The sequence below is a fragment of the Mandrillus leucophaeus genome, unplaced genomic scaffold, assembly GCF_000951045.1.
Source record: "Mandrillus leucophaeus isolate KB7577 unplaced genomic scaffold, Mleu.le_1.0 Scaffold848, whole genome shotgun sequence".
Lineage (NCBI taxonomy): Eukaryota > Metazoa > Chordata > Mammalia > Primates > Cercopithecidae > Mandrillus > Mandrillus leucophaeus.
In genome coordinates, this window is record NW_012109230.1 from 615,885 (window position 1) to 641,451 (window position 25,567).

General features: G+C 54.9%; 1 protein-coding gene across 3 annotated transcripts in view; it reads right to left on the reverse strand.

The window, feature by feature from the left end:
• Positions 1 to 25,567, reverse strand: part of CCDC33 (coiled-coil domain containing 33) — a 104,649-nt gene that overhangs the window by 11,976 nt on the left and 67,106 nt on the right. For 2 of the 3 annotated variants that reach the window (XM_011968548.1, XM_011968547.1), the window contains exon 1: positions 5,501 to 5,612. The exons of the other annotated variant lie outside the window; for it this stretch is intronic. In XM_011968548.1, coding sequence (XP_011823938.1) covers positions 5,501 to 5,569 — 69 coding nt within the window. In that variant the 5' untranslated portion in view covers positions 5,570 to 5,612. Of the gene's footprint in view, positions 1 to 5,500; positions 5,613 to 25,567 lie in introns of those variants that run through there. 3 annotated transcript variants of the gene reach the window in all.

Sequence of the window (25,567 nt, forward strand, 5' to 3'; positions counted from 1 at the left end):
CCAGAGCGATTCAAGAGGCATGCTCAAGTAGCGACAGTACAAAGAAGCAAAGCAGGTCAGGCGCAGTGGCTAACACTTTTTTTTTTTTTTTTTTGAGATGGAGTCTCTCTCTGTCTCCCAGGCTGGAGTGCAGTGGCGTGATCTTGGCTCACTGCAAGCTCCGCCTCCCGGGTTCAGGCAATTCTCCTGCCTCAGCCTCCTGAGTAGCTGGGATTACAGGCACCTGCCACTAAGCTGGGCTAATTTTTTTTGTATTTTTAGTAGAGACGGGATTTCACCATGTTTGTCAGGTTGGTCTCGAACTCCTGACCTCATGATCTGCCCACTTCGGCCTCCCAAAGTGTTGGAATTACAAGCGTGAGCCACGGGGCTGGCTTACTCTTTTAATCCCAGCACTTTGGGAGGCTGAAGCGGGCAGGTCGCTTAAACTTCGTCAGAAGTTTAAGATCAGCCTGACAAACATAGTGAAACCCTGTTTCTACACAAAAACCCCAAAATTAGCCGGGTGTTGTGGTGGGTGCCTGTAATCCCAGCTACTTGGCAGGCTGAGGCCTAAGAATCACTTGAATCCGGGAGGCGGAGGTTGCAGTGAACTGAGATTATGCTATTGCGCTCCAGCCTGGGTGACAGAGCGAGACTCTGTCCCAAAAATAAATAAATAAATAAATAAATAAATAAATAAATAATAAAAAAGTAAAGAAGCAAAGCAAGGACAGAAAGCTGGTAGAGTGATTACATCCAGGAGATGAGGGGTGTGGCTGGGAGGGGCACAAGGGGCGTGAGGATGCTGGTGATGCTGTTTCCTGACCTGGGTAGTGGTTTCATGGACATTTGCTATATAATAATTTATAACAATTATGTTCTATATGTTCAATGCAATTTTTCTTAAATTGTGAAATGGGTTACATTTCACAACTTAAAAGAATTTTGGAAAAAGGAGAGAAGGCTCAACAGCTTCCAGAACTGCAGAGGTAGCCTCTGGGTGTGGCTGGAGGAGGTGACCTTGGCCAGTGCTCTGAATGCTGGGTGCTGTGGGGAAGGTCTGAGGGGACAGTGAGGTTGACAAGGGTCAAAGGTAGCTAGGAACATAGGCTCAAGGAGAGGCATAGTGGTGGAGAGAGAGGATTTCCTGGAGAATTAGAAGGTAAGAGGGAGATATGGGCTGGAGCAGGAGTAGGAGTGGGGAGGGGCTTCACTCTCCCAGGGAAGGAGGCCTGAGACAGGTTGCTGGGTCTGAGGCAGTGTGAGTGGCAGTCTGGCTAGTGGTGGAGTGGGTGCAGCAGATGGGTTTGCTGGACCAGGCACACACCCTCTCCTTTGTCCCCTTCCCTGGGCAGCCACCCAATCTCAGGGTTCCCCACACCCCCAGGATCCATCGCTGGCAGGCCCAGGCCATCTGCATGTGGTTTGCCTTTGCAGCCGGCAGAGGGCAGCCGCCTCCCACAGACACCCAGCTTCAGCCTGTGTGGCCCACAGCTCATATTGTGGGGAAGGTGTGTGCGGGGCTGTCTCTCCCCCCAGTTCCAGGAGCACATGTCCTTCCTCCAGGCGGTCCAGCCAGCCTTCCAAGACCTCTAGCCTGGAATTCCCATCTCAGAAGTTCTGATATTGGGACCAGAGAGGTGCAGAGATTTGCCTGAAGTCACTCAGTGAATCTTGAACCTGGGCTGGGGCCTCTGTCCTGGGTTAGCTCCAGGGAAGATGTTGGAGCTGAGTGATGAGGACAGAGGCTTGGGATGAGACCCATCTTGCAGTAACCCTAATTCTTCCCTGCTAGCTGCTAATTTCTTGCTGCCCTGAGACTGTGAGGAAGCCCAAACTAAGTGTATAGGAGAGGGCGAGGCCCACCCAGCCCTGGCTGCTCCCTCCCCTCCCCGTAGGTTGTCCCAGCTGAGGACTCAGACCTGCTGTGCCGTGGCTGAGTTCCTGACCCACAAAGCTATGAGATGTAATAATAAAAGAAAAAAATTCTCGTTTTAACTGATAACATTTTGGGGTAGTTTGCTATTGCAATAGGTAACTGGAACATCCTCTCTGGCCTCCAGACCCCTCCAACGGCTCCCACTGGGCCTCATGGTAAATTTCCAACTTGGAATTTCTACCTCTCCCCGCACAGCTAGACCTCCTTTCAGAATTTAGCCCTGGCCACTCCACCCATGGGCCCAGCCTTCTGGGCCCCTATCTTCAAAGCCTTCCCTACCTCTGCCCAGAAGCCGTTCCTTGTCCACACCAGCTGGGCAATCCCCATCTGCCAAGGGCCACCCACGTGCTCCCCCTCTAGCTCCTGAAGACCTTGATGGCAGGGAAGGGCCTCCCTGCCTCCCTGCCTTACTCTGGCAAATCCTTTGACCCAGACCCTGCTCCTGCCAAATTGGCCAGACAGAACTCCTGCAGGTGTCCTTTGAATATCAGAGAGGCTTCTCTTGGCTAATCTAAATTTCCGAATACTTTTAAACGGAATAACTACATTTCTTGGCCAGGTGCGGTGGTTCATGTCTATAATCTCGGCACTTTGGGAGCCAAGGCGGGTGGATCACTTGAGGTCAGGAGTCCAAGACCAGCCTGGCCAATATAGTGAAACCCTCTCTCTACTAAAAATACAAAAATTAGGCAGGGCACAGTGGCTCATGCCTGTAATCCCAGCACTTTGGGAGGCCAAGGCAGGCAGATCGCCTGAGGTCAGAAGTTTGAGACCAGCCTGGCCAACATGGTGAAATCCCATCTCTACTAAAAATACAAAAATTAGCTGGGTGTAGTGGTGGGTGCCTGTAATCCCAGCTACTTGGGAGGATGAGGTGGGAGAATCGCTTGAACCAGGGGGCGGGTGGGGTGGGGTGGAGGTTGCAGTGAGCTGAGATGGCGCCACTGAACTCCAGCCTGGTCAACAGAGCAATACTCCATCTCAAAAATAAATAAATAAATAAGATAAGATAAAATAAAATAAAGCGAATTAACTTCATTTCTTTAAAATACAATGGAAAATTCAGCTTGCAAATTGGTGCTGGCCTCCTCCAGTTCCAGAGACCAGGGAGCAAAAGCCCAGTTCTGAGGGGCCATCTCAGGGACAAGTCGAGGAGGATGAAAGTTGTGCCTGAAAATTTGCTGAAAGGGACTAGTGTTTTCCCAGGGGTCGGGGCTCACCATGGCTAAGAACTCCTCTTACTCCCAGAAGCACACGGGCCAATGCTACTGGGTCCCTGGCCTCTCAGTTCTTTGCCACTGCCCATCCAGCCAAGCTCCCTTCCCACCCACTGAAGGACAATAGAACCCACTGGCCATGAGAACAAGCTTCTTTCTTTCCCTCCATTCACTTTGGAACCTCATCACCACCAGAGGGCAGGCGAGGGAGGACTGAGAGCCTCACTGGCTGGGTGGGATATCAAAGTGGGAAGGGCATTGCCCAGCGGGAGAGGTTTCGCTCCTGAGACACAGAGGGCAGAGTTAGGGAGGTGAGGGCAAGGTGGTCTGTGCGATGGGGGTGGGAGCCTGCAGGAGACAATGGCACTGGTGGGTCCCCTTCACCTGCTACCACTCCAGGGTGGCCCCAAATTCCCAAGCCCATTCTGGGCTCTGTTTGGCATATATCTCCCTTCCATCTGCTCCCCAGCAGGGCCTTGCAGCTGCTGTTTGCACCCCTAAGCTCAGCTCTGTGGGGGTGGGGAGACCCCTGCACTCAGAAGTTCCCAGTGGGAGGAAGGCTTTGCATGGGACATGGCTCACACCTTAGGAGTGCAAGTCAAGGCCAGGGGTGGGGTTGGGGACAGGATCCTACAGAGGAGGGGTGGAGCTGGGCCTTAGAGGTGCAGGTGAGATTTGACTGGATTGGGTGGGACTTGAGAGGTGGGGAACACCGAGGGAAGGTGTGGAGGCCCATGTGGGCTGGGCTCTTTGGAGGCAGCAAAGTACACAGGTCTGTGGCTAGAGAGCTGGAGCAGGCCCACCTGTCTGCCCCAGCCAGGCCCGGGAGCTCTGCTTCTGAACAGAGGGCAGTGGGGAGTCACAGGAGTTTCTAGAACCAGGGCCCTGCTCACCCCAGGTCTCTGCTCCTGGTTCCCCTCGAATGTCATCTGGGCCTCCCAACCACAATAGTCTGTGCGAACTGCTGTTTACAACAGACTCCCTGCTCCACAGAAGCTGCCCTCCCAGGGAGGGGGGTCAGTCGCTTCTTTGTTCAGCCCAAGGTTATGGCAAAGAAACAAAAGGAGTGCATTTTCCCTTTCTTCTGTTCTTTCTTTCCCTTCCTGCTGCAGCAGAGATGGTGCCTAGAAAGCTTTTGTGCTTGGCTGGGTGAAGCTTGGAGGGGTGGCAGGGCCTTGGCCGGCCGCTGACCTCAGCCCCTGTCTAATTGGCCCCTGCAGGAGCCAGGTGCTAATTGGGCCCGGCCAGGACAATGGAGACCGGCTGGGCTGGGGTGGGGGCAGGGCTTCCTGGAGGATGCTGGCTTCCCATTCCTACTTCCCCTCTCAGGCTTTTCTGAACCCTGCCGGACCCTCAAGGCTCCATTCTGGGCCCTCCTCTTCCAGGAAGACCCTCGGGCTATCCCAAGACAGGCCATCAGTCACTACTCCTTGGGTATTGGGCCAGAGTCCAGCCTCTGCTGACAGCGGATTGGGGCCAGCCTTTGCTCTCAGTCAGGGAAGTACAGGGCTGGGCATTCAGCGGGTGGTGAGGGGCAGGCCCCAGTCCTGGTTTTACAGGCCCGGTTCACTCTTCCACAAAGAACCCTTCCCCCACTGGTCACCTCCTGCCAGAATCCTCCCTGGTTAGAGCTTTGCTGCCTCAGGAATGCCCCACGGAGGGTGGGGGAAGAGCCCTGGTTGGAACCCAGAACCTTGGGTTCTGATCCAGCCTCTGCCCACAGCTGTTGAACGACCTGAAGCGAAGCCCTTGCCCACTTCGTGCCTACTCATCTGCACCCTGTGGGGAATGATCCTTGTTGGGGTTGTCCTCTGGGATTCTTGCCAAAGGGGAAGAAGAAATGCTTTGGCAACTGGGGCCCAAACCAGAAAGGTTAGCACTTCCCCGGGCGGCCCCAGCCCCCGGCCTAGGCTACTGCTTCCACTGGATGCCCCATCTGCCACACCCACTCCTCCTCACAGCTCGGCATCACACATGCACTACCAGCAAGCTTTCCCAGGCTAGCCCAGGCTCAGTCACTTTCTAGGATCCGAGGCTGGACCTCCAAGACGCCAGAGGTAGGGCCCAGACTAGCAGGAGGCAACGGTCACTTTAAGGGATTTTCCCAGAAGCCCTTCTGTACTCCCTCTCTGGTTTACTGTGTGGGCTCAGGTGGCCCAGGCTGGAGCTGGGGGCCCTGCAAAAGATTCCTGTGACCATGGGTATCTAACAGTCAAAGCCCTGGTCCTCTCCACCCTGCCTCCCACTTGTAGAGGCTCTGGGAACACCTCTACTGGTTGCTGGGCAACACACCCCAACACACCTGCTGCTAGGCAAGCCACAACCCATCCTCCCAGAACCAGTGGGTGAGGGGGCGACTTACAGAGAGGTTGTCAACGAGGTCTGGGGCAGCCTTGGGGGCTGGAGGGGATGGGGGCCCTGGCTCCCCCATCTTTACTGCTAGCAGTCCTGTTCCCCAGGATGGGTCCCCAGGGACCGTTGCTACAACAAGTGCCTGCCTGGTGACCAAACCCAGCCCTGAGCTGAAGCAGGCAGGCCATGGGGCCACTTCCCCTTTGTTCCAGGGTGGGGGGTGTCTGGGTGGGGTGGCTGAAACAATGCAAGACTCACTCCTTGGCCATAGAATAGTACAGAGACAGCAGGGCCGAGGAGGGCTGTGGGGCCCTTCAGGGCTCAGGCCTTCTGACTTCCCTGGCCCAGGCTCAGTATCCCTCTTCCTTCACCTGCCTTTGGCTACACCTTGGTCCCTGCCTCCCCCTCAACTCCCCACTCTCTTCTCCACTTTCTCTGCCTCCTGGTTACCCCCATATCCCGTCTCCCCTTTCTCTCCCACTGAGCTTCACCCTCTGTCCCTGAGTCTCCTCCTCCCGCTTCCCCTTAGTCTCTCTGCTCCCCGCTTCCCCTTTGTCCCCTCAGGAGTCCTCCCCACCCCACAGCAGCACAAGCTGGGCTCACTCTCCTCCCTGCAGCTGCAGTGTGGCTTAGGGCCCCACGCCTGGCCCCTGGGGCTTTCCCCTGTCTGCTTTCCTGATGCTCTGGACAAATTCCTTTCTCTTTAGTTCAGCTGAGACATGGGTGGATGTTTTTGAAAGAAACTCACTGGGAAGCAAAGAAAAAACAAACCCAAACAAGCCAGCCCGCCACCTAGAAACAGCGTTGGTCACGAAGGCAGAACGTCTGATATAAACGGCTTCAGCCTGAGTTGCTGAGACCCCCTCCTGGGGTACGGAGGGGCCTGCCTGCCTTTCCCCAGCTGAACTGGGTTCAGCCTGTCTGTCCCAGACAATCTTGGTCGCAAAGCCTTTCATGATAGGGCCCTCCATCTGGACCTAGCAAGATGCTGATGAGCACTGGGACTTCATAAATATTTGTTTACTTGTTTAATGAATGAATGGATGACTGACAGTGTTCTTTGTTGCCTCAATGGTGGCACAATAATAATCCCTGACTGGACAAGCCAGGACAGTCACCTCCACCCGTTTCAAAATCTCCGCCCCTGCTGCTGGGTGCCCAGCTCAGCACTCTGCACAGGGTTGGGGGTCTCTGGCCTCTCTCAGTGTTGCAGGGGTGCCTTTCCTCTTCTCATTTGCAGGCCTCAGGTTTCACTTACTCCACGTTTTCTTTTTTTTTTTCTTTTTGACACAGAGTCTCGCTTTGTCTCCCAGGTTGGAGTGCAGTGGCATGATCTCGGCTTACTGCAAGCTCCGCCTCCTGGGTTGATGCCATTCTCCTGCCTTAGCCTCCTGAGAAGCTGGGACTACAGGTGCCCGCCACCACACCTGGCTAAATTTTTTTTTTTGTTTTTTTTTTTAGTAGAGACGAGGTTTCACTGTGTTAGTCAGGATGCCCTCGATCTCTTGACCTCGTAATCCACCTGCCTCGGCCTCCCAAAGTGTTGGGATTACAGGCGTGAGCCATCGCGCCCGGCCCACTCCACTTTTTCTTAATGGGGACATTTCCTCTGAACAATAGGGACAGGCAGGGGAGTGGCACCAGACAATCCCCATACTCCCATTAGTTGTTGTTTGAGTGGGCCTGGTGAAGTGGAAAGATAGTGGGCTGTGTTACTAAGCAGCTGTGTGACTCTGGACAGGTCACTTAACCTCTCTGAGCCTGTTTTCTCCTCTGTAAAATGGAGTGCATCGCTGTGCCCATCTTTTAACGCTGTTGGGGATTAAATGAGGCTGTGAGTGTACAGCTCTGAGCAGTGCCTGGCATATAAGAGTGGCTCCAGAAATATTACTCCCTCCTCTGTGTGACTCTCATGAGGGACTCTGGAGGGTCTAGCACCCCTCCAGGGAAATGAAGGGGAGGCCCATGGTAGAGTTGGCCATCCTCCCTTGATGGCACCAGTCACCAGGTGGCACTGAGATGTGGGCCTTAGGTCTTCCTGCTCCTGCCCCTCAGGCTCCCCACCAGGGAAATGGGTGTGTGTCCCCTGCTGTCCCCAAGATCCTGGGGTAAGAAGCCTCCCAGACCAGGCTTCACCACCCCTCCCTGCGAGGGGCCCCATCTTTCCCCGCCTGCTGTGTGCCAATCGATTGAGTCTGCTCCCATCCTCGGGCGTGCCATGAATTTTTCATCAAAGGCCTGTAGACTTTGGGAAACGCACAATTAGAAGCACCATCAATAATGCACTACGCAGAGGCATGCACTGAGCTCAGCCGGGCCCCAGACATGGCTGTCTTCCAGCTCTGCTCTGGCGGGAGACCGGAGGGGCGCCCGAGCGGACCCTCAGGGACCCATCACCGGACATAGACCAAGTGTGGGCTGCTGAGAGGGAGGGGAGCCGCACCCTTGAGGGGCTTGAGCCTGCCCCCTGAAGCCAGGGAGGCCCCAGGGGCTCCCGCCTGGTCTCAGGCATTTCATCTATAAAACGGGTGCTAAAGAGTCCACACTCCCTGTCCCTTACTCACCCCTTATCACTGGGTGAGACACACAAGACAATTACTATGTGGAGACTAGGGCAGGGCTCTTTGTGGGGCTAAGGGATGTCCTCCTTCAGGGGGTCCCCAAAAACAGGGCAGGAGCCAGGCTGGGCTGGAGAGGGAGAGGAGGGCAGCACAGAGATGCCTGGTGGCACTGGGGCTTTATTCACACTTCCTTCACCCAGCTTGGCGGTCAAGGTCCCTGTGGTCTTGCTCCTGACCCCCTCCCCCTCCACACTTAATAGCGCAGCTCCCCTCGGACCAGCCACTCCCGCACCAGCCACTTCCCGCGGCCTCAGAACCTCTGGGGGAACAGACAGGTTCAGTGCATCCGGCCTCTGTGCCTTTGCTCACGCAGTTCTCCCACCTACAGGATGGGGTCGCCTTCCCCCATTGCTGCAGATCTGTTCTGCAAAGCCCACCTCCTAACAAAAGGCTTTCCCACTCTTCTTGGCTTCCTTTCTCAATTTCTAGAGCCTGCACCAGGCAGGTGACAAGAGCTCACCACAGGCTGGGCACTGTTCTAACTACCTTAAATAGATCGGTCTAACTTCACCACCAGTCACCTGATGAAGTAGCCACCTTCATGCCCATTCCACAGAGGAGGAGAGTGAGGCACAAGGAGGCTAGGGAAGTTGTTGGAGTGGGTAAGCTGGTTCCAGAGTCTTCACCACCACTCCGGACCCTGGGGCTGGCTCTCTTGTCCTCAACTGGCCTTGGCCTTGGAGTCCGCAAGGGCGGGGCTCATGCTTCATCACTCGCAGGGGCTGGGATCTCCCTATTGCAGGGCCAGAGGCTCAGCTGAACTCAGGGCGGGGCACGCAGGATGTTGACAGCCATGCTTAGCCACTGGCAGGAGAGGCCTCCCCTCAACTCGAGTTTGAAGCTGGCCTAGCCAGAAGGTCCAGATGCCTCCCTGGTCCCCTGCAACGGTCTCCACTGAGCCCACACCCGTCTCCTGGAGTCCCACGGCTGCTCTGCGTCCCCCACCCCTGCCGGCTCCAGGTCTGGTTCATACATTCTGAGGCTGTCTTGAATGCCCTCACTTCCTGCAATAAAACCACCTCATCAGACCCACGGGGGTGGGGGAGGAGAGGCTCCTGGGGCTGAGATGACTTTTGCTGTTGCGTTTGACAGGCTGTCAGACTTCTCTGGACCCTGCCTGGATGTGGGCCTCTGCTGCAGCCTCGGAGGGGGCTTGTGGGCAGCTGGGGTTCTGTGCCCCTGCACATGGGCCGTGTGAGGGCAGAGATGCCAGCTCCAGGAGGCGGGACATGTGCTGAGGGAACACAGCCCTCCATTTCCGTTTCTAAAACTCTCTCCTGGCAGGAATGCTGCTAGGCCTGAAATACACATGGAACTGTGCCCCTCCCCAACCCCCAAATCCCCACCCCAGGTGCTCCACCAAAGCTTGGAGCTATCTGCAGGAAAGGGTTCGTCATGATGTCAGTGACGTTCACAGAGGGACCCTGGGATGGGTCCAGACTAGGGGGCTGGCAGGGGAAGGGTGGGCAGGGAGCTTCGTTAAAGCTCCCTCCTCTGTACCCCCCACCCCTAAAGTGTATGTTTGCATTTTGCCCTAACTGAATCCATTGTCTGCCTTGAGGTCGTCATGACCCTATAAGTGGGCAGCCAGAGTGGCAAGAGAGTGTCTCCTTTCATCTCCAGGGGAGAAGTGAGCACTGCCTTTCCCCCACCCAGGCCAAGGACTGAGGTCCTCCCAGTTCAGGATACACTCTTTGGCAGGCCCACTTGGCCAGGCCCTGTGGTGGGCACTGGAGACACAGATGTGACCAAAGCTTGGGGTCTCTGTCCCAAGGAGCTTGTATTCTAGTTGATGTGACAGCAGGCAGTGTGGCATAATATATCAGTATGGCAAATGCAGTAGCTGGGGAGCCCCTCAGCCAGCCCCCTCCTCACCCTGGGGTGCAGGCAGGGGTGTATTGGGGGGCATGTCAGAGTGGGAGATGGGTTTTGAAGGATGAGTAGGAGTTTGTTAGGTGATACAGGCATAAGGAGGGGACACAGTCTTAGCACAGGGAACAGCAGGGGCACAGGTGTGGAGGTGAGAAGCAGCCTGGTACGTTGCGGGAGTGCAGACAGGACACGTGGCGAGGAGGGGCTGGTAGGAGATGAGACTGGAGCGGCTGCAGGGTTCAGTCATGGGACCTTGGATGCAAGTCTAAGGCCCAGCTGTCGAGCCTGTTATAGGCAGGCAAAGTGGACTGGGCTGGGCCTGAATGCTGGCACCAAGCATGCTTGTGAATTCCCAAAGACCCTCCCAGAATAAGGTCTGGTTGCCTTTAAACAAATTCAATGGCTATGCAGCACCCAGAGCCCAGAGAGGGTAAGAAGTTGCCTAGCACTTCTGTGGCAGGGCCAGCTCAGCATTCATAGCCCTCCAGGGTTAGAAATCTGTGCTGGGCAAATCACCTGATCTCAAACTCAAACAGGAGTTTGAGACCATCCTGGCCAATATGGTGAAACCCCGTCTCTACTAAAAATATAAAAATTAGCTGGGCATGGTGGCGGGCACCTGTAATCCCAGTTAGTCAGGAGGCTGAGGCAGGAGAATTGCTTGAATCTGGGGAGGCAGGGGTTGCAGTGAGCTGAGATCACACCACCATACCCTAGCCCGGACAACAGAGTGACACTCCATCTCAAAAAAAAAAAAAAAAAAAAAGAAGAAGCAAAAGAAAAGAAAGAAATCTGTGCTGGGACTGGAAGGGACTGAGATGCCTTTTGGAAGACAGAATGACCCAAAACCTTGGGATGGGGAGAGAGCCAAGGGAAGGCATCCTTGAGACGCTGCCTTTTCTCAGTTATCTGAGTGGGCCACCTGCCCTGGCATCCTGGAGCCACCAGGCCATGACACACCCCACTCTAGGAGCTGTACAAGCCTTGGCTCCTGTACCACCCTTGATCAATGCTGCTCAAGAGAAACAGAGACTTCCAAGTGGCTTCTCAGCCTCTCAGCCCCTTCCCACCCCTGTGACTCAAATGTGTCACTGTTCTCGTAGCAGGAACCTGCCAAAGCTCAGGCTATGGGAGCCAGAGCGGGGACCAGATCCAACGCCCTGCCTCCCAGCACCCAGAGGTAGCCAGCCTTCCAGGGCATGGTTTGGTTTGGGGTCTGGGGGCTTCCTCTGGAGGGCTGAGGCCCTGCCAGGTGGGGTCAGACTCAGAGGGGTTTGCAAGGGTCCCAGGCCAAGCTTGGCTCAGCAGAGAGAGAGAGAGAGAGGCTGTGGGTGTTGAGGGGGAGATGAAGGAAGATGAAGACTTGGCCTTGCCTTCAGGGGCCCTAGACTGAGGGGGGGAGACAGTGTCCCACCCTGAGGAGCCCAGTCTGAGAGGGCAGATGTGAGCCTGCCCAGGAAGCCCCTGTATGTATGAGGAGGGTTGCACTGTCATATCTGAGCAGGAGGCAGGGCGCACACACTCCTGATAAGGACACATGAAAAGAACAGATGGCGCCAACAAGTGCAAATTAATTGAGCGAAGCCTGTGTACATAGGCGCTGTGAACAAGCAGGCTGATGGCTCAGGAGGCGTGGTGCGGGGGCAGGGCAGGGAGCAGGGAGCAGGGAGAAGCTGTAACGAGCACTTATCGATGTCTCGCTGGATCTGCAGCCGGTAGCACAATTATTGACAAAGCCTGTCTATAAATCTCCCAGCCATGTCTTCAGAAACCTTAATTACGGGGCCTCATTACCCTTCACACCTCTAGGCACGGGGACCCTCCTGGGCTGGGGTGACTGCTGACACTGCGGCTGGCCTGCCATGGATGGGCTGAAACCCTGCAGGGAGATGTGCCTAGCAGGGGTGTCTGAGGGACACAATTCAGGACCACGTAGCTCCGATGAGCGAGCAGAGGCTCAGCCTCAGGCAAGGGCAAGAGGGTGAAAGGGACTTTGGAACCAAGGGGAACATAAACTGGGTTTGCATTCTAGTTTTGCCAGTCATTCTGGACTCTGATGAGCATCTTGCCTCTCTGAGCCTCAGTTTCCTCATCTGTACAATGAGGAGAGGGCTTTGGTGAAGATTACGTGAGCAACGTCTATCTAACGTTGAGCACAGTGCCTGGCATGTGCTGTGTGAGTAACATCTGTCCCTTCCATCTCTTCTCGGTTGCTGTCTGAAGCTACCAAGAAAGAAAAGCGGCCCCTGGTGGCCGGGAGCTGGCGGCCTCAGCTGGACCCTGGTGTCCTGCTGCTGAATGTCATTCGCAACATCATACCAGGCCACGCTCTGACCACTCTGTAACGTGTGTGAACACAGATAAAACATAGTCACTCTGCAAACCCCAAAAATGACCAAACTCCCTTTCCTGGTTAATATGAGTGACTGCTGCTTCTTTATTAGTACCATCATTCCTGCCTTCTAGATGAGAACTCCTATGACACCTACCCACTCTTAGAATGCTGATTCTAAGCCAGCCTCCCGATACCATCTAACCCAGAGCAAAGCTTGTTTCCTCAAACCCTTCCCCAAATACTCTAACACCAGCTTGAATCTGTGACGTCCTTCCCCACACACTCTTTCTGGGATGCCCCGCAACTCCCCATGGTTGCATCCCCCTTAGTACAACGATCCACAATAACTCCAACTTTGTTAAACTGCATGTTTAACAAACATGCAGTTCCTGGTCATCTTCAACTGGAGGGGTTGAGATCCTGCTATTAGAGCCTCTTCTCCTTAGATGACTGTGCTCTCCAGGCCTGAATTCTAGGCTCTCATTTTCACATTCCTCCCTCTCATTATTTCTGTGTGTGCCCACTGTGTCCCATTTGTTGTCCTCATCCAGGCCAGGAGAGAACACACTGGGGTGGAGGTGTGGAGGGGAGAGATACTGGGGGCACCTGCCATGTCTCTGCCTGGGAGAAGGAGCCCTGTCTGGACATTTGGGGCTCTTGGGGGATCCAAGGAGACCTAGACCATCTTGAGACTTGGGAGGGACCGTGGGTCGGGGAAGGGACTAGGGTGATGGAAGCTCAGTGTCACAGGGGAGCAGGAGGTGGGGTGAGACTACCCACCCTGCCTCCGGGCCTACGCTACAGGCCCCGTGTGCTCTGTCCAGGCAGATCACAGTCCTGCCTCCGGCCTAGGCCACAAGCCTCCTCCCCAGCCCTGTGCTGCGGAAACCACCTCTCTGCTGCCAGACTCCAGACCACCCCAGAGCTTCACAAAGTGCTTCAGCCATCAGAACCCTGGTAATCCCTGTGTTCAGCTTTGCCTCTTGAGGCTTGAGCCTCAAGGCAGTTGGTCCTTTCAGAGCCCCCGCCTCCCCTGCCTGTCACCTGGCCTTTTTTGGCCATGGTTCCTCTCACACTTCCCTCTCCCCATCCCTGAGAGTTCCCTGTGGGAACCTTCTCTGCAGCCTACTCAGCCTTGCCCACTGCCCAGGTAATGGAAATCCAGGGCCCAGACTTCACAGATGCAGGTGGCAATGAAGGGAGGGGGCTTCCTAGGGGGAGCACTCCCGCTGCCTGTGGGTACCCTTCCCACTGGGTCTCTCAGGATGCCCCCTGACCACCTCAGGCCTCTCAGAGTCAGTCTCAAAATTCAGATTCTTTTTTTTTTTTTTTTTTGGGGGGATGGAGTCTCCTCTGTTGCCCAGGCTAGAGTGCAGTGGTTCGATCTTGGCTCACTGCAACCTCTGTCTCCTGGGTTCAAGCTATTTTCCTGCTTCAGCCTCCCGAGTAGCTGGGACTACAGGCATGCACCACCATGCTCAGCTAATTTTTGTATTTTTAGTAGAGACCAGGTTTCACCATGTTGGCCAGGATGGTCTCAATCTCTTGACCTCGTGATCTGCCCGCCTCGGCCTTCCAAAGTGCTGGGATTACAGGCGTGAGCCACCGCACCCAGCCTCAGAATTCAAATTCTGATTAGCCAGACCTTCTGCACCAAGCACATCTCCAGTCCTGCCTCCTGACCATCTTCCCAGAGTTGTTTTTGTTTTTATTTTGTTTGAGTCAGGGTCTCACTGTCATCCAGGCTGGAGTGCAGTGGCGGGAACATGGCTCACTGCAGCCTCGACCTCTTAGATTCAAGCAATTCCCTCACCTCAGTCTCCCAAGTAGCTAGGATTACAGGCATGTGTCACCACGCTTGGTTAATGTTTTAAAAATTTTTGCGGAGACGGCGTCTCACTATGTTACCCAGGCTGGTCTCAAGCTCCTGGTCTCAAGTGATCCTCCTGCCTCGGCCTCCCAAAGTGCTAGGATTACAGGCGTGAGCCACTGCGCCGGCTTCTCCCAGAGTTTTTGTTTCCCTCATTCTTAAGGTCCAGGTTGTTCTGTTGAGATGGCTGGTGGAGGACTTGGGGGGTCTGGAATGGGTGGGGCACAGATCCATTTGTAGTGGATAAATAGATTCCCTGAGTGAATGGCCTATAGTGGTGTAACGAGGGTCTTGGAGGGACCGAGAGGGATGGAATCTGGTTCCCAGACCCTCTGCACTCTCCTACACTGTCCTCTTCACTCCCTGCTGTGGAAAAAAAGGCGCCAGAAGCTCTTATAGCTCACAGAGCTGCTCCAGGCACTGTGAGGTTTTCACAGCCAGCCTGGGGGTAAGGGCTAGCACTGTCCCCCTTTCCCAGCTAAAGAGACTGAGGTTCCTGTAGGTGCTGGCTGGGAGCTGAGTAGGAGGCAAACACCTCTGTGATCCAGACCACCTCTGGTCCACCAAGCTGCTCAGGAAGGGGCATTCTATGCATTCAGTGGGCACACACTTACTGAGCACCCACTGCGTGCCAGGCACCGGGGGTGGAGGTGGGGGAGGTACAAGGTGGAGTGAGCTGGGAGCACGGGTCTGGAGCTGGGAGGAGGCACTACTGCCATTGAGCATGGGTAGAATATTCTGGGTTCAGGTAAAGGCTTGAGGAAGGGGATTCAGAGGCCCCAGGGCCCATCAGGCTGAGGGGCTCCTGCTGCAGGCAAGGGAACCATGCATGGGTTCAGGGCAGGGGGTAGCATGTCTAGATTTGGGCTTGGGACAGGTCACCTGGTGGCTGTGTCCTGGCAGGAGGGAGGCTGAGGTGGGCAGGAGGGCCCCATCTGGACGGTCAGCTCCCAGATCCTGAGCCAGCTCTCTGAGTGAGCCCACTGGCCCTCCACAGGAGCCCTCCACCCACATACAGGAGAAGGCAGGAGGGTGGGGTCTTCATCTTGGCCACTACAGGAACCTCCCTACCAGCCTGGCAGCTCCCTACTGAATGGCTCCCTACCCAGCCTGAGGAGGAAGAGCGAGATGCTTCCAGTCCCAAACTAGTCCTCTGAGAGGGTCCAGCTGTCATTGCCCTTCCTGGTTCTTCCAAATCCCTGAGCCCCTCTGCAGCCCAACCCCAGGGTCCACCCTGTGGAGGTGGATTTGCATATCTGAGAGTGAAAAAAATTCTGCTGCAGAGGCTCAGTACCACCAGAGCTGCTGAGCCCCCTTTTGTCTGTTTGAGTAAGAGCTGGCTAAAGGCTGAAGGATAATTAGTCCCCCGTGGGCAACGCAGTCCCCCCTCCTTGAAGATTTAAAGGCACAGCCCACATGCTCAAGCTACTTGGGTCTCAGCCCCTTCCCCCACAGGCCCTCCCCGCCCCCTTGACTCTGCCCTGAGGAGGGGACGGCAGCCGCTGGCAGGAGCCGATGAATGAGCATTTTATCTGATTAAACTGGGAGTGAACTGGCTGGTCTCCATTATCTGTGGACTTGATTGGATATTTAGCACCAAATATGTGTGTGTGTGTGTGTGTGTGTGTGTGTCTGCACACATGGACTGGGCTATTCTAGTCTGTGTGTCAGGAGGAAATTGGACTGTACTGAAAAACATTTAATCTGAACTCAGGAGTGCACCCTGATAGAGTCACCAAGCTAGGGGTGAGGGTTGGGGGAGGGACAGTTCTGCCTTTAGCCCTGGACAAGAGGGACTCCAGCCCTGGGCCCTGTGGGTTGGAAGGTCCTGCTCTGGCCCTCCTTGGGGCACAACCCTTCCCATGGGGTGAGGAGTTGGTGGTCCCAAGGCGGACGTGCCCACCTGGAGCCTGTGCCCGCTTAAGACCTCACCCTGGGTAACTGGGATCCTGGCACTCCCCTGCTTCCAGGGCCTGTCCTCCTGCAGGTGGCAGTATACCCTTATGCACTCGAAAGAGCTCGCAAAGTCTCATAGGTGTGGGACTGAAATTGAGCTGAGAAGAAAAGGGGGCGGGTGGGGTTGAGGGGTGGGGGCCTGGGAGTGGCTCTCCCCACACTGCCAGGGGCCAGTGTGGAAGCTGAGAATTCTTTGAGGTTGTTCATAAGGTATATTTATTGAGGTAGAGGAATGGAACATATTTAGGAGTTTGCTAGCTTCTGCTTGATTTATATTTTAATTACCTGGGGTTTGGACATATGGTATGTAGGCCTTGCTTGTACTCTCAAATGTTCCAGGTGGGCCTCGGCCGGGGGTGGGGGCTGCAGCCACAGAGCTTGTCTTGGTGTTTACTAGGAAACTGAGGCAGCTCTTCCTCCCTGATAGGCTGGGAAGATGGTGAGTCAAGCTCACCAGGCTCCTGACCTCCGAGTGACCAGGCTCGGCCAAGGCTCAGGCACTGGACTGGAGACCCCAGACATGTGTTGGACCAAGACTCCCCCTCAGTCTTGTCTGGTGGCCCTGGGAGGGTTATTGTGCTACCAGCAGGTTCCTCTCCTATGAAGTGGGGATGATAATTGTATGTTCCTTTTCAGGCTGGAGCGAGGATTACATGAGATTATGACCAAAGTTCTGGGTGCAGAGTAAGAGCTCAGTGAATCTTGATGAGAACACTTAATGTTATTAAAATGAGTGCTAAGGTTGGGCTGGGCTTGCAGAGTACAGAAGGGACCAGCCCCATTTCCCAGGTTAGCAACTCTTTCTCCCAGTCGCTTCTGGTTCTATAGTCCACCTCACTCTCACCAATCGATGATTCAAGCCCTCAGCAATTTATGGCCTCATCATCTTGGCTTTAGTTACTGAGAGCACTCCACTCCTGCCTCGCCCACCCACCATTTAATTAAAGATGGACAGCAAGACTTGGCAGCACCAGCCATTTCACTAAGGAGCAGCACTAGGAGGCTGTCCCGCCTCTGCCTGCCTTGTTTGCTGGGATGAAAGAGGAAATTGTCAAGACCAGGCTCCTCACTCCACAGGAGGGGAGACGGAGGCCCAGGAGGGGAAGGGTCAGTCAGGCTGACTCCTCAAGTCAGAACTGACTCAATGTCTCCTGATGCTCCTCCTGCCCAACACTCTCTCTGCAGTAATTTTCTCTCTCCCTGGGTGGCCTCTGCCCGGAGTGACCTCGTTCTCATCTCCTCTGAGCCTGATCTTCTGGGTACTTAGGGCAGGCCCTGATTTGGCCAGTCCACTCACTACTCCACCCATCCCATCCGTTCTTTCCCCCACACCGCTAAGACTTTCTCATCCTTCACTGGAGGGAGGCATTCACTCCATTAATATGGATAAAGAAACTGAGGTCCAGACAGGGAAGGGACTAGCCCTGGGGCCCCACAGTGCCTTTTGGTGAGACCCCAGGCCAAGCCTGGAGAGAGACAGGCACACACACACTAACTAGTAATTCCCACTCAACAGATCAACAGATTCCTCTGGCAGGAACAAGAGGAATTTCGTTTCCCTTCCACCAACGAATCAAAGATTTGTTATGGTTTCATACTAACCACCACTGCCGCTTGGTTGACTTTTCTCTCTTGCTTATCACAGTGACATTTGCAGACTACCCTGGCATTCTGTAGAAAGTGTGCCCTGCCTGGGGTGGGAGTGGATGGGGGTTACGATTAGGTAGACCCCCTCTGAGCTCCCACAATCCCCTGACGACCCTGGGCCCCAGTCCTGACCACTCCCTCCTCCAGCCATTCTTGATGAGTCTCCCTGCTGAATTGGGAATTCTTGAGGACAAGGACCCTTGTACGGACCCTTATCTTTATGTGACTGTCACATATCTTGGGGGTGAACTTCTGGAAAGAGGGTCAGAGGGAAACGCCTGGGTGAGTTGTGCTGCCTCCCCTCATTCCGCTCGATCTCAAGGGATCCCACCAACACAATGACTATTAACAAGCCTCCTGCAAAGTGCAGAAGTGGACAGCCCTTTACAGTTTCCAATGCATTGCCATCCACTCTCCTGTTAGTCCTCTCAAAAGCCTCAAGAGGTGGGGAGAGTATTTCCTCTACTTAACAATGAAGAGACAGGATCAGAGAGGTCGAGTGATTTATTCAAGGCCACACAGCTCTTGGGTGGTGGAAATGGGACTCATGCCTGCTGGGGCTGCACAAATGAGTGGAGGAATCTGTGAGGCAAGATAACCAGACTTGGCACAGAGTAGATGCTCAAAACCCTGGTTGAACAAATGAATGAATGCATGAATGAATGAGTAGGCGCATGTGCCAGAATACAAAGTCAAGAGGGAAGGGAGAGACAGCTGGGGGTCTGCGGAGGTTGGGGGCACTAGACACTTTTGCTCCCTGTGCTCATGTGGCCCCTTCTTGGCTCCTAAAGCACTGCTCATCCTTGGTGTTTCAGTACTTCCCCCTTATCCCCTGGGGTGATGCTCCTTTTCATGCTGTCTCACTTCCCTTGGCCTTTGCAGACTTCTCCTCAGTTGGGCTGGGGGGCTTTCTCTATGGACGCCTCACCTCTCCAGGCCCATCCCTAATGTCTGTAGTGCCCAGTACAAGAACAGAAATGGAGGCTCCCAGCATGTGCCCTCTGCAAATAGCCATTGCTTCTTGGGCCTCAGGGTGCACCCCTGCAAAAGTATTCAACCCTTAGAAGTGTAGACTTAAGCTTGCATAGTCCTCAGAAGCAGGTTCAGGCCAGGCGCGGTGGCTCACACATGTAATCCCAGCACTTTGGGAGGGCGAGGCAGGTGAATCACTTGAGGTCAGGAGTGTGAGACCCGCCTCGACAACATGATGAAACCTTGTCTCCACTAAAAATACAAAAATTAGCTGGGCCTGGTGGTGGGTGCCTGTAATCCCAGCTACTTGGGAGACTGAAGCAGAAGAATCACTTGAACCTGGGAGGTGGAGGTTGCGGTGAGTCGAGATCGCACCATTGCACTCCAGCCTGGGTAACAGAGCAAGACTCTATTTCAAAAAACAAGAAGAAGAAGAAGAAGAAGTAGGAGGAGGAGAGAAAAGAAGAAGAGGAGGAGGAGGAGGAGGAAGAGGAAGAGGAAGGGGAGGAGGAAGAGGAAGAGGAAGGGGAGGAGGAAGAGGAGGAGGAAGAAGAAGCAGGTTCAGGCCCATTTGGGGGTCTTGGGTACTGACAGAGTGTTCTAGAAGTGTGGAGCTTGGGATCTGGGGCACATTTACCTGGCCAGGTGGGGAGGGACAAGGCTGGAGGAGTGTGAGTTGGCCCTCTAAATCAGCCTAGGTACCTGGCCAAGTCGGTCAGGAAGACAGGCCCACCGGAGTGGCCCATAGCTTTGCCTGGCAGAGCAGCACCAGGCTCCCCACCAGCTCCAGGGCCGGGGGCTGGGGGTGGGAGTCGAGGAGCCCACACACATGTGCAGCGCATGTGGAGTGGGGGAGGGGACTGGCCTGCAGGGGGCCTTGCTCAGCTGCTTGCACACACCAAGAGACAATAAATCGACAAACACTTAATCTCTCTGCAAATTGAAATGGAGCCGTAAATATCTGCTGCATCCCAGTAGCTGAGTTATGAGTCTCGTTTATTAATCTCTTTAGTCTCAGGTGATGGATGGAGAAGGAGAATGGCCCGCTGAGACTCCGAGGGATGGGGGAAGGAGGGAGGAGAAGTGGGTCAGGGGTCTGGGAACAGTCCTGCCAGAGAAAGGGTCAGAGGGAGAGGCCTGGGGGATTTTTGCTTCCTTTTTATACTCAGCCTTGATCACAGGGCCCCACGAACACAGTGACTATTAAGACTCCTGCAAAGTGGACAGCCCTTTACAGTTTCCAATACACTGCCCCTCATTCTCTTGTTAATCCTCCCCATCGTCTCAAGAGGTGGACAGGGTGACAATATTCCCTCCACTTAACAATGAGGAGACAGGATCAGAGAGGTGGAGTGATTTATCCAAGGTCACACAGCTCCGGAGTGGTGGAGTTGGAACATAAACCTGCAAGAGCTACACAGATGAGAGGAGGGGTCTGCAGAGGGAGGTAACAGACACATGTGGGATGTGATCCTTATTTCTTCCTTTCTACTCTTCTCCCCTCCCTCCCTTCCTTGCTAAAATGCTTGGTAAGCACTGTATGTGATTGTGTTTAGGAATTGGAGAGGAAAAGGTCAGAGTTGGGGGAGGGACAGGAAGGGGAGAAGAGCTGGTGAGTGTTCTCAGCCATGGCTCAGGTCTGTTGCCCCGTCTTAAGTTATTTATTTGTAGGACCCCCTCCAGCGCCTGTCAGCATGCGGTGCTCCCAGCCGAGGGCCTGCAAGAGTGCAGGGGAGAAGCTGAGGAGGGTTGGGGCCCTGAGAAACCTTCCTGCCTGTAGGGAGCTGGGCCTGGGTAGGAGCTCGTGAGTGTGTGCTGCACAGAACAGGGATGCTTGGAGAGGTGACTGGGAGAGAGGACAAACCCAGCAAATGGGGTAGTCACGCTGGGCAGTAAAGTCAGGGGCTATGGAGACTGAGGAAGGGCAGCAGGAAGGCTGGGGTGGCCAGTGTTTTGGGAACATGTCTTGTGGCTGGTGTGGGATGGCCTGAAGGGGACACTGAGTCAGAGGCATCTGTTTGGAGGCCATTGGGTGGATCCTGGTTGGTTCTGCTCTCTTTGTCTCTGTCTCACTCCCTGTTTCTCTCGTAGTTCCTCAGTCTCTCTTGATTCCAAAGGATCTGGGGCCTGGGTCCTCTTGTACTCCCAGGCCCTGGGTGACCCTGCTCCCAGGCTCGGCTTGGTGCCTGAACCAGTGGCCCTGGGGGGCCTGCGTATTCCTGTTCCTGAGTGCCAATCCCAGGCTCCCGAGGCTTTGCAATGTCACCACCCTAGGCGGATGTTCCTGCTGCTTGTTGCCACCAATGTGGGCAGTGTGCAGGGGTGCTCCGAGTCCCTTCCCTGGTGACTGCTGCTGGCAGCCTCAAAAGACTCCTGCTCAGAGTTCATCACCTTCCACCAGGTGGTGCTGAGGAGTGGAGGCCGGGTCAGACTGCTGACGTCCTCACCAGGCTGCTGACCCCATCCTGGGTGTGGGCCTGGGGGCAGGACCAAGGCTCCAGCCACAGTGCAGGAGCCCCAGGGCACTCAGGAACATCTGCTCCAACCTCCTGTGCTGTCAGAGGCAGGAACTGGAGCCCAGAGAGGGGAAGGAAGTTCAAGGTCACTTCCACGAGCAGTGGGAGCACTGTGAGTGCAGGGACAACGTGGAGCTGGGCCGGGCTAGGCAGGGGGGTGTGCCCTGTGGATGAGGGAGGTTGACAGGGTAGAGGGTGTGGCAACCTCCAGTGAGGCAGACCTGGGGCAGGGGAGGTTTCCATGCCATGTAGGGTGGCCACCATCCAGGTTTGCCTGGGGCTGTCTTGGTTTAAGCACTGAACACCTCATAGTCTGGAAACCCCTCAGTCTTGGACAGGCAGGGATAGGTGGTCACCCCAGGGCCATGCCAGCCGGACAGAAAGGACTAGGCTCAGGGTATCTCTGGTACACAGCCAGTCGCCCTTTCTGGGGGGCCTCACCTCTCCCATCTGATCCTGAGGGGCAGGTAGGGTAGGGCAAGCACCTCTTCCATGCTAAGATGGAGAAACCAAGGCACATGGTCACCCAGAGTCCCCAGAGCACCTCTCTGCCTGCCTGCGAGGAAAGGGGTCCCTGTGCTGGGAGGCTTGCCTTCCTGAGGACCGAGCCCACCTCTGGCACAGTGGGACTTGACAGAGGCCACAGCTTCCCTGGTCCTCCTTCCTCTCTGTGCTCATTATCTGGGGCTGTCTCTGCTGGTCAACCTACACCTCCAGAGCAGGGTAAGTGGGGTGGGGGCAGCTGGGGAAGGGGATTTAGAGAAACTGAGGGATTAAGGCTGAATCGTTCTAGGGTCTAGCAGACTCAAGAAAGGAAGAGAAACAAAAGCGGTATGCTCAGAGGGGGCGGGGATGTGGAGGAGACAGGTGGAGGGAGGGGGGAAAAGCTTTCAAAGACAGAATGAAAGAAATGAGTTATTCCAGCGTGAGGAGGTTGGAAAAACTCCACTGAATCTTTTAACAACCCTTGTCAATTATTCATCTCCTGGTATGAGGGCCCTCTGGTCTGCCACAAATCTCCTCTGAGCAAGGCAGAAGGAGGGAGGGAAACAGAGGAGTCAGAGAGAGAGAGGAGAGAGAGGTGGAGAGAGAGAGCGGGGGAGGGCGAGAGAGAGAGAGAGAGAGAGAGAGAGAGAGAGAGAGCAGGAGAGACAGGGAGAGAGACAGGAAGAGGAGGGAAGTGACCCTGTCCTTGAATTTCTGTGCTGGAAACAACACTGAATACATACTTCTTTCATAGTAAATGAGCACATCTGCCTTTCTTTATCCAAAGCATAGCCTGCCTCCTCCAGGAAGACTTCCTTGCTTGCCTCTCCCCCTATCCACCACCTCCCCAACTCTCTCTCATTCATGGAGGACTCACTAGGTATGTCCAGGAGTGCTGGGTAAGTGTGGCAGTTAAAAATCTACATTGTCCCAACCATGCCCCTCCTTTGCCTGTTCATCCACCACCAAATATTTACTGTGTGCCTACTCTATGCCACTAATCGTCTCCCTGGGTATGGCTTACTCCTGTCCACTGGGGAATTCTCAGAACTGAGGTCCTTGATCTCTTTGTCCCCATGTCCCTGCCCCAGCTGGACACAGGGCTGGGCACATAGCAGGGTGGAGAGTTCTGATTTTCTGATGGACTGGAGGAATGGGGAGTCCAGGCACATGGCGGGTGTTTCAGAAGCCCTTTGCGGTGGAAGTTGGTCCATCTAGAGGTGGCATGGAGCCCCCTTGCCTTACCTGCTCCCCTCCTGGCATCGGGAGACATGGCCTGGCTCCATGTGAGGTGGGCTCAGGGTGCCCAGAGAGTGGAGGGCACCTCCACTCTCGCAGGTTGTTGACTATTTGGAGAGTTGCTGTGTTCAGGATGAACCTTAGCACCTCACTCTTCACACTCACTTACAGGCTCACCTCTTCCCAATGGCTTTCTGAGCTGCTCAGAAGGGAGATAAGGCTTCCTCTACCTCTGCCTGCTCGACCCAAGACCATACCCATGGGACTTGACCTCGGTGGGTCCACCCAGGACCAGAGTGTTGAAACATGTTAACCACACGGAACTTGAAAGCCTGCATCAAAACTAAGTGTTCCAAGGTGAGAAGAAATGGTTGGGTTGCAGCCTGGAAATGAGGTAGATCAAGGGCACATCCAGGGGCAGGGAGACGCAGTGGGTTTAGTGAACCATGGGGGTGGGACAGGCAGGACCAGGGGCAGCGGGCAGCAGGCAGCATTGCACAGAGAGGCATAGACCTCCTCTTCTCCACTCTCATCCACTCCCAAGGTGCTTTTCTCTCCAGAAAATTGTTCAATTTCTTATTAAGCTGAAGTAGGATCTGAAGGGAATCAGAGATAAAATTGTTTTTCGGGCTCTGGGGAATGCATGATGAGACTGGATATAGACAAACACACTCCGGAAATCAGGGGAGGCCAAGAGGCTCAGCCGGAGACAACGGCCCAGCATGAGGGAGACCGTTCTTCATTCGGCTACTATGCAACCACTGCCATGTCACTGGTGCCTGCTGCTTGCCCTGGGACCTGCTGCCGGCCACCGCTCCCTGGCCGCGTGTCCAGGAACCGCACACACTGTGACCGTGCCATTGTTACTCAGTTGTGTCCCAGTGCTACTACTCTGTACGTCTGCCCACAGCTTCCACACTGTGCTCCGTACTCATTCCTATGATTGCACCCTCCTGCAGTGCAGGGCTGTGTGACATGATTCTACAGCTTGGGTCTATTGTTATGCAACGACACTCCACTGCTCCATGGCCATGTTCGACTGCTTGTCACTGTGCCTCATGGTCGCTTGAGTTCATCCATTGCTATGTAATTTTGTTTGGTTGCTATGGAACAGTGACCCATTGCTACACAGCTAGGCTACCTGTGCTTGTCATGGAGCCGTACACTGTTGCTACCCACCCACGTTCTATTGCCTGTAACTGGGATCTACCGGCCACGTGAACATGTGTGTCTGGGTCCTAGCTATGATCCTTCTGGGCTCTGGCCAGTGGGTAGGAGCTGGGGCTGGGGGCTGGGTCTCTAGGCCCCCTCTAGGGCAAAGTGTCAGAGGTAGAAATAGCCAGCCTGGTAAATCTGAGGAGAGTGAGAGAGTGAGAACCAGAAGGCGAGTGAGAGAGGGAGTGAGAGAGAGAAATGAGTTGGGGAACCGAACCAGGGGTGAGAGGATAAACAAGCCAAGAGTCAGGAACAAAGAGGGGCGGGGTGCCTGGAACAGAGTGGGATGGGTAAGGGAGAGGGACATACCCACTGCCCTGGATACTCTGTGAGTCTCTGGGGAACCCAATGGTGCCAGGTCGACTGAGCATGCAGGCCTCTGTAGCATCCAGTATTTCCTTGGCTGGATGCAAGGCAGCATGAGATTGCCATGTCAGGAAGCCTTGGGCAGGCCCATTCCTGCCCATCCCTGGGCCACCTCATTGCCACCCTTTGTAAAATGAGAGAATCAGTCTAGATACTTTCTAAGGTTCTCTCTGATTCTCTTGCTGTCCAGCCAGGGGTTCTATTCCATTTCCCAACTAGGATTTACCAACATCTGTCTTGGGCCAGCCCTGGGCAGGGCTCTGGAGCCCAGAGGCGAGTAAGTCAGTAAAATAAGCTCTTTAGTTCAAGGGCTGGATGGTGGTGGCTGAGTGGCCCTAACCCGATAGCAAACCAGGGCTAGCAGCCAGTCCTTAAGGCCTTACCTGGTGTCCAGCAAGAGGGAGGGTAGAGGGACCAGGAACACTCTCTCTGGGTGAATGAGCCACTGATGGGCCTGCTGGAGGTGATGCCCAGGGTGGGCATGCTTGAGTGAGTTCTCCATCAGACCCAGCTCACAACACCTCTGCAGTTTGTGGGTATTGGGTATCACTCAGAGCCTCCCAGAACTCCGGCCTAGCACGCTCAGGCTACTTCCTTCTCTCCTCACTCCTCTGTCACTGACAATGGTTACTGTTGCTTAAAAATACTTCCTCCTGGCTGGGCGTGGTAGCTCACACCTGTAATCTCAGCACTTTGGGAGGCCGAGGCAGGTGGATCACCTGAGGTTGGGAGTTCGAGACCAGCCTGGCTAACATGGTGAAACCCCGTCTCTACTAAAAATACAAAAATTAGCCGGGCATGGTGGCACGTGCCTGTAATCCCAGCTACTCGAGAGGCTGAGGCAGGAGCATTGCTTGAACCCGGGAGGCGGAGGTTGCAATGAGCTGTAATTGCACCACTGAACTCCAGCTTGGTGACAGAGTGAGACTCAGTCTCAAAAAAAAAAAAAGCAAAATTAGCCATGCATGGTGTCGCATGCCTG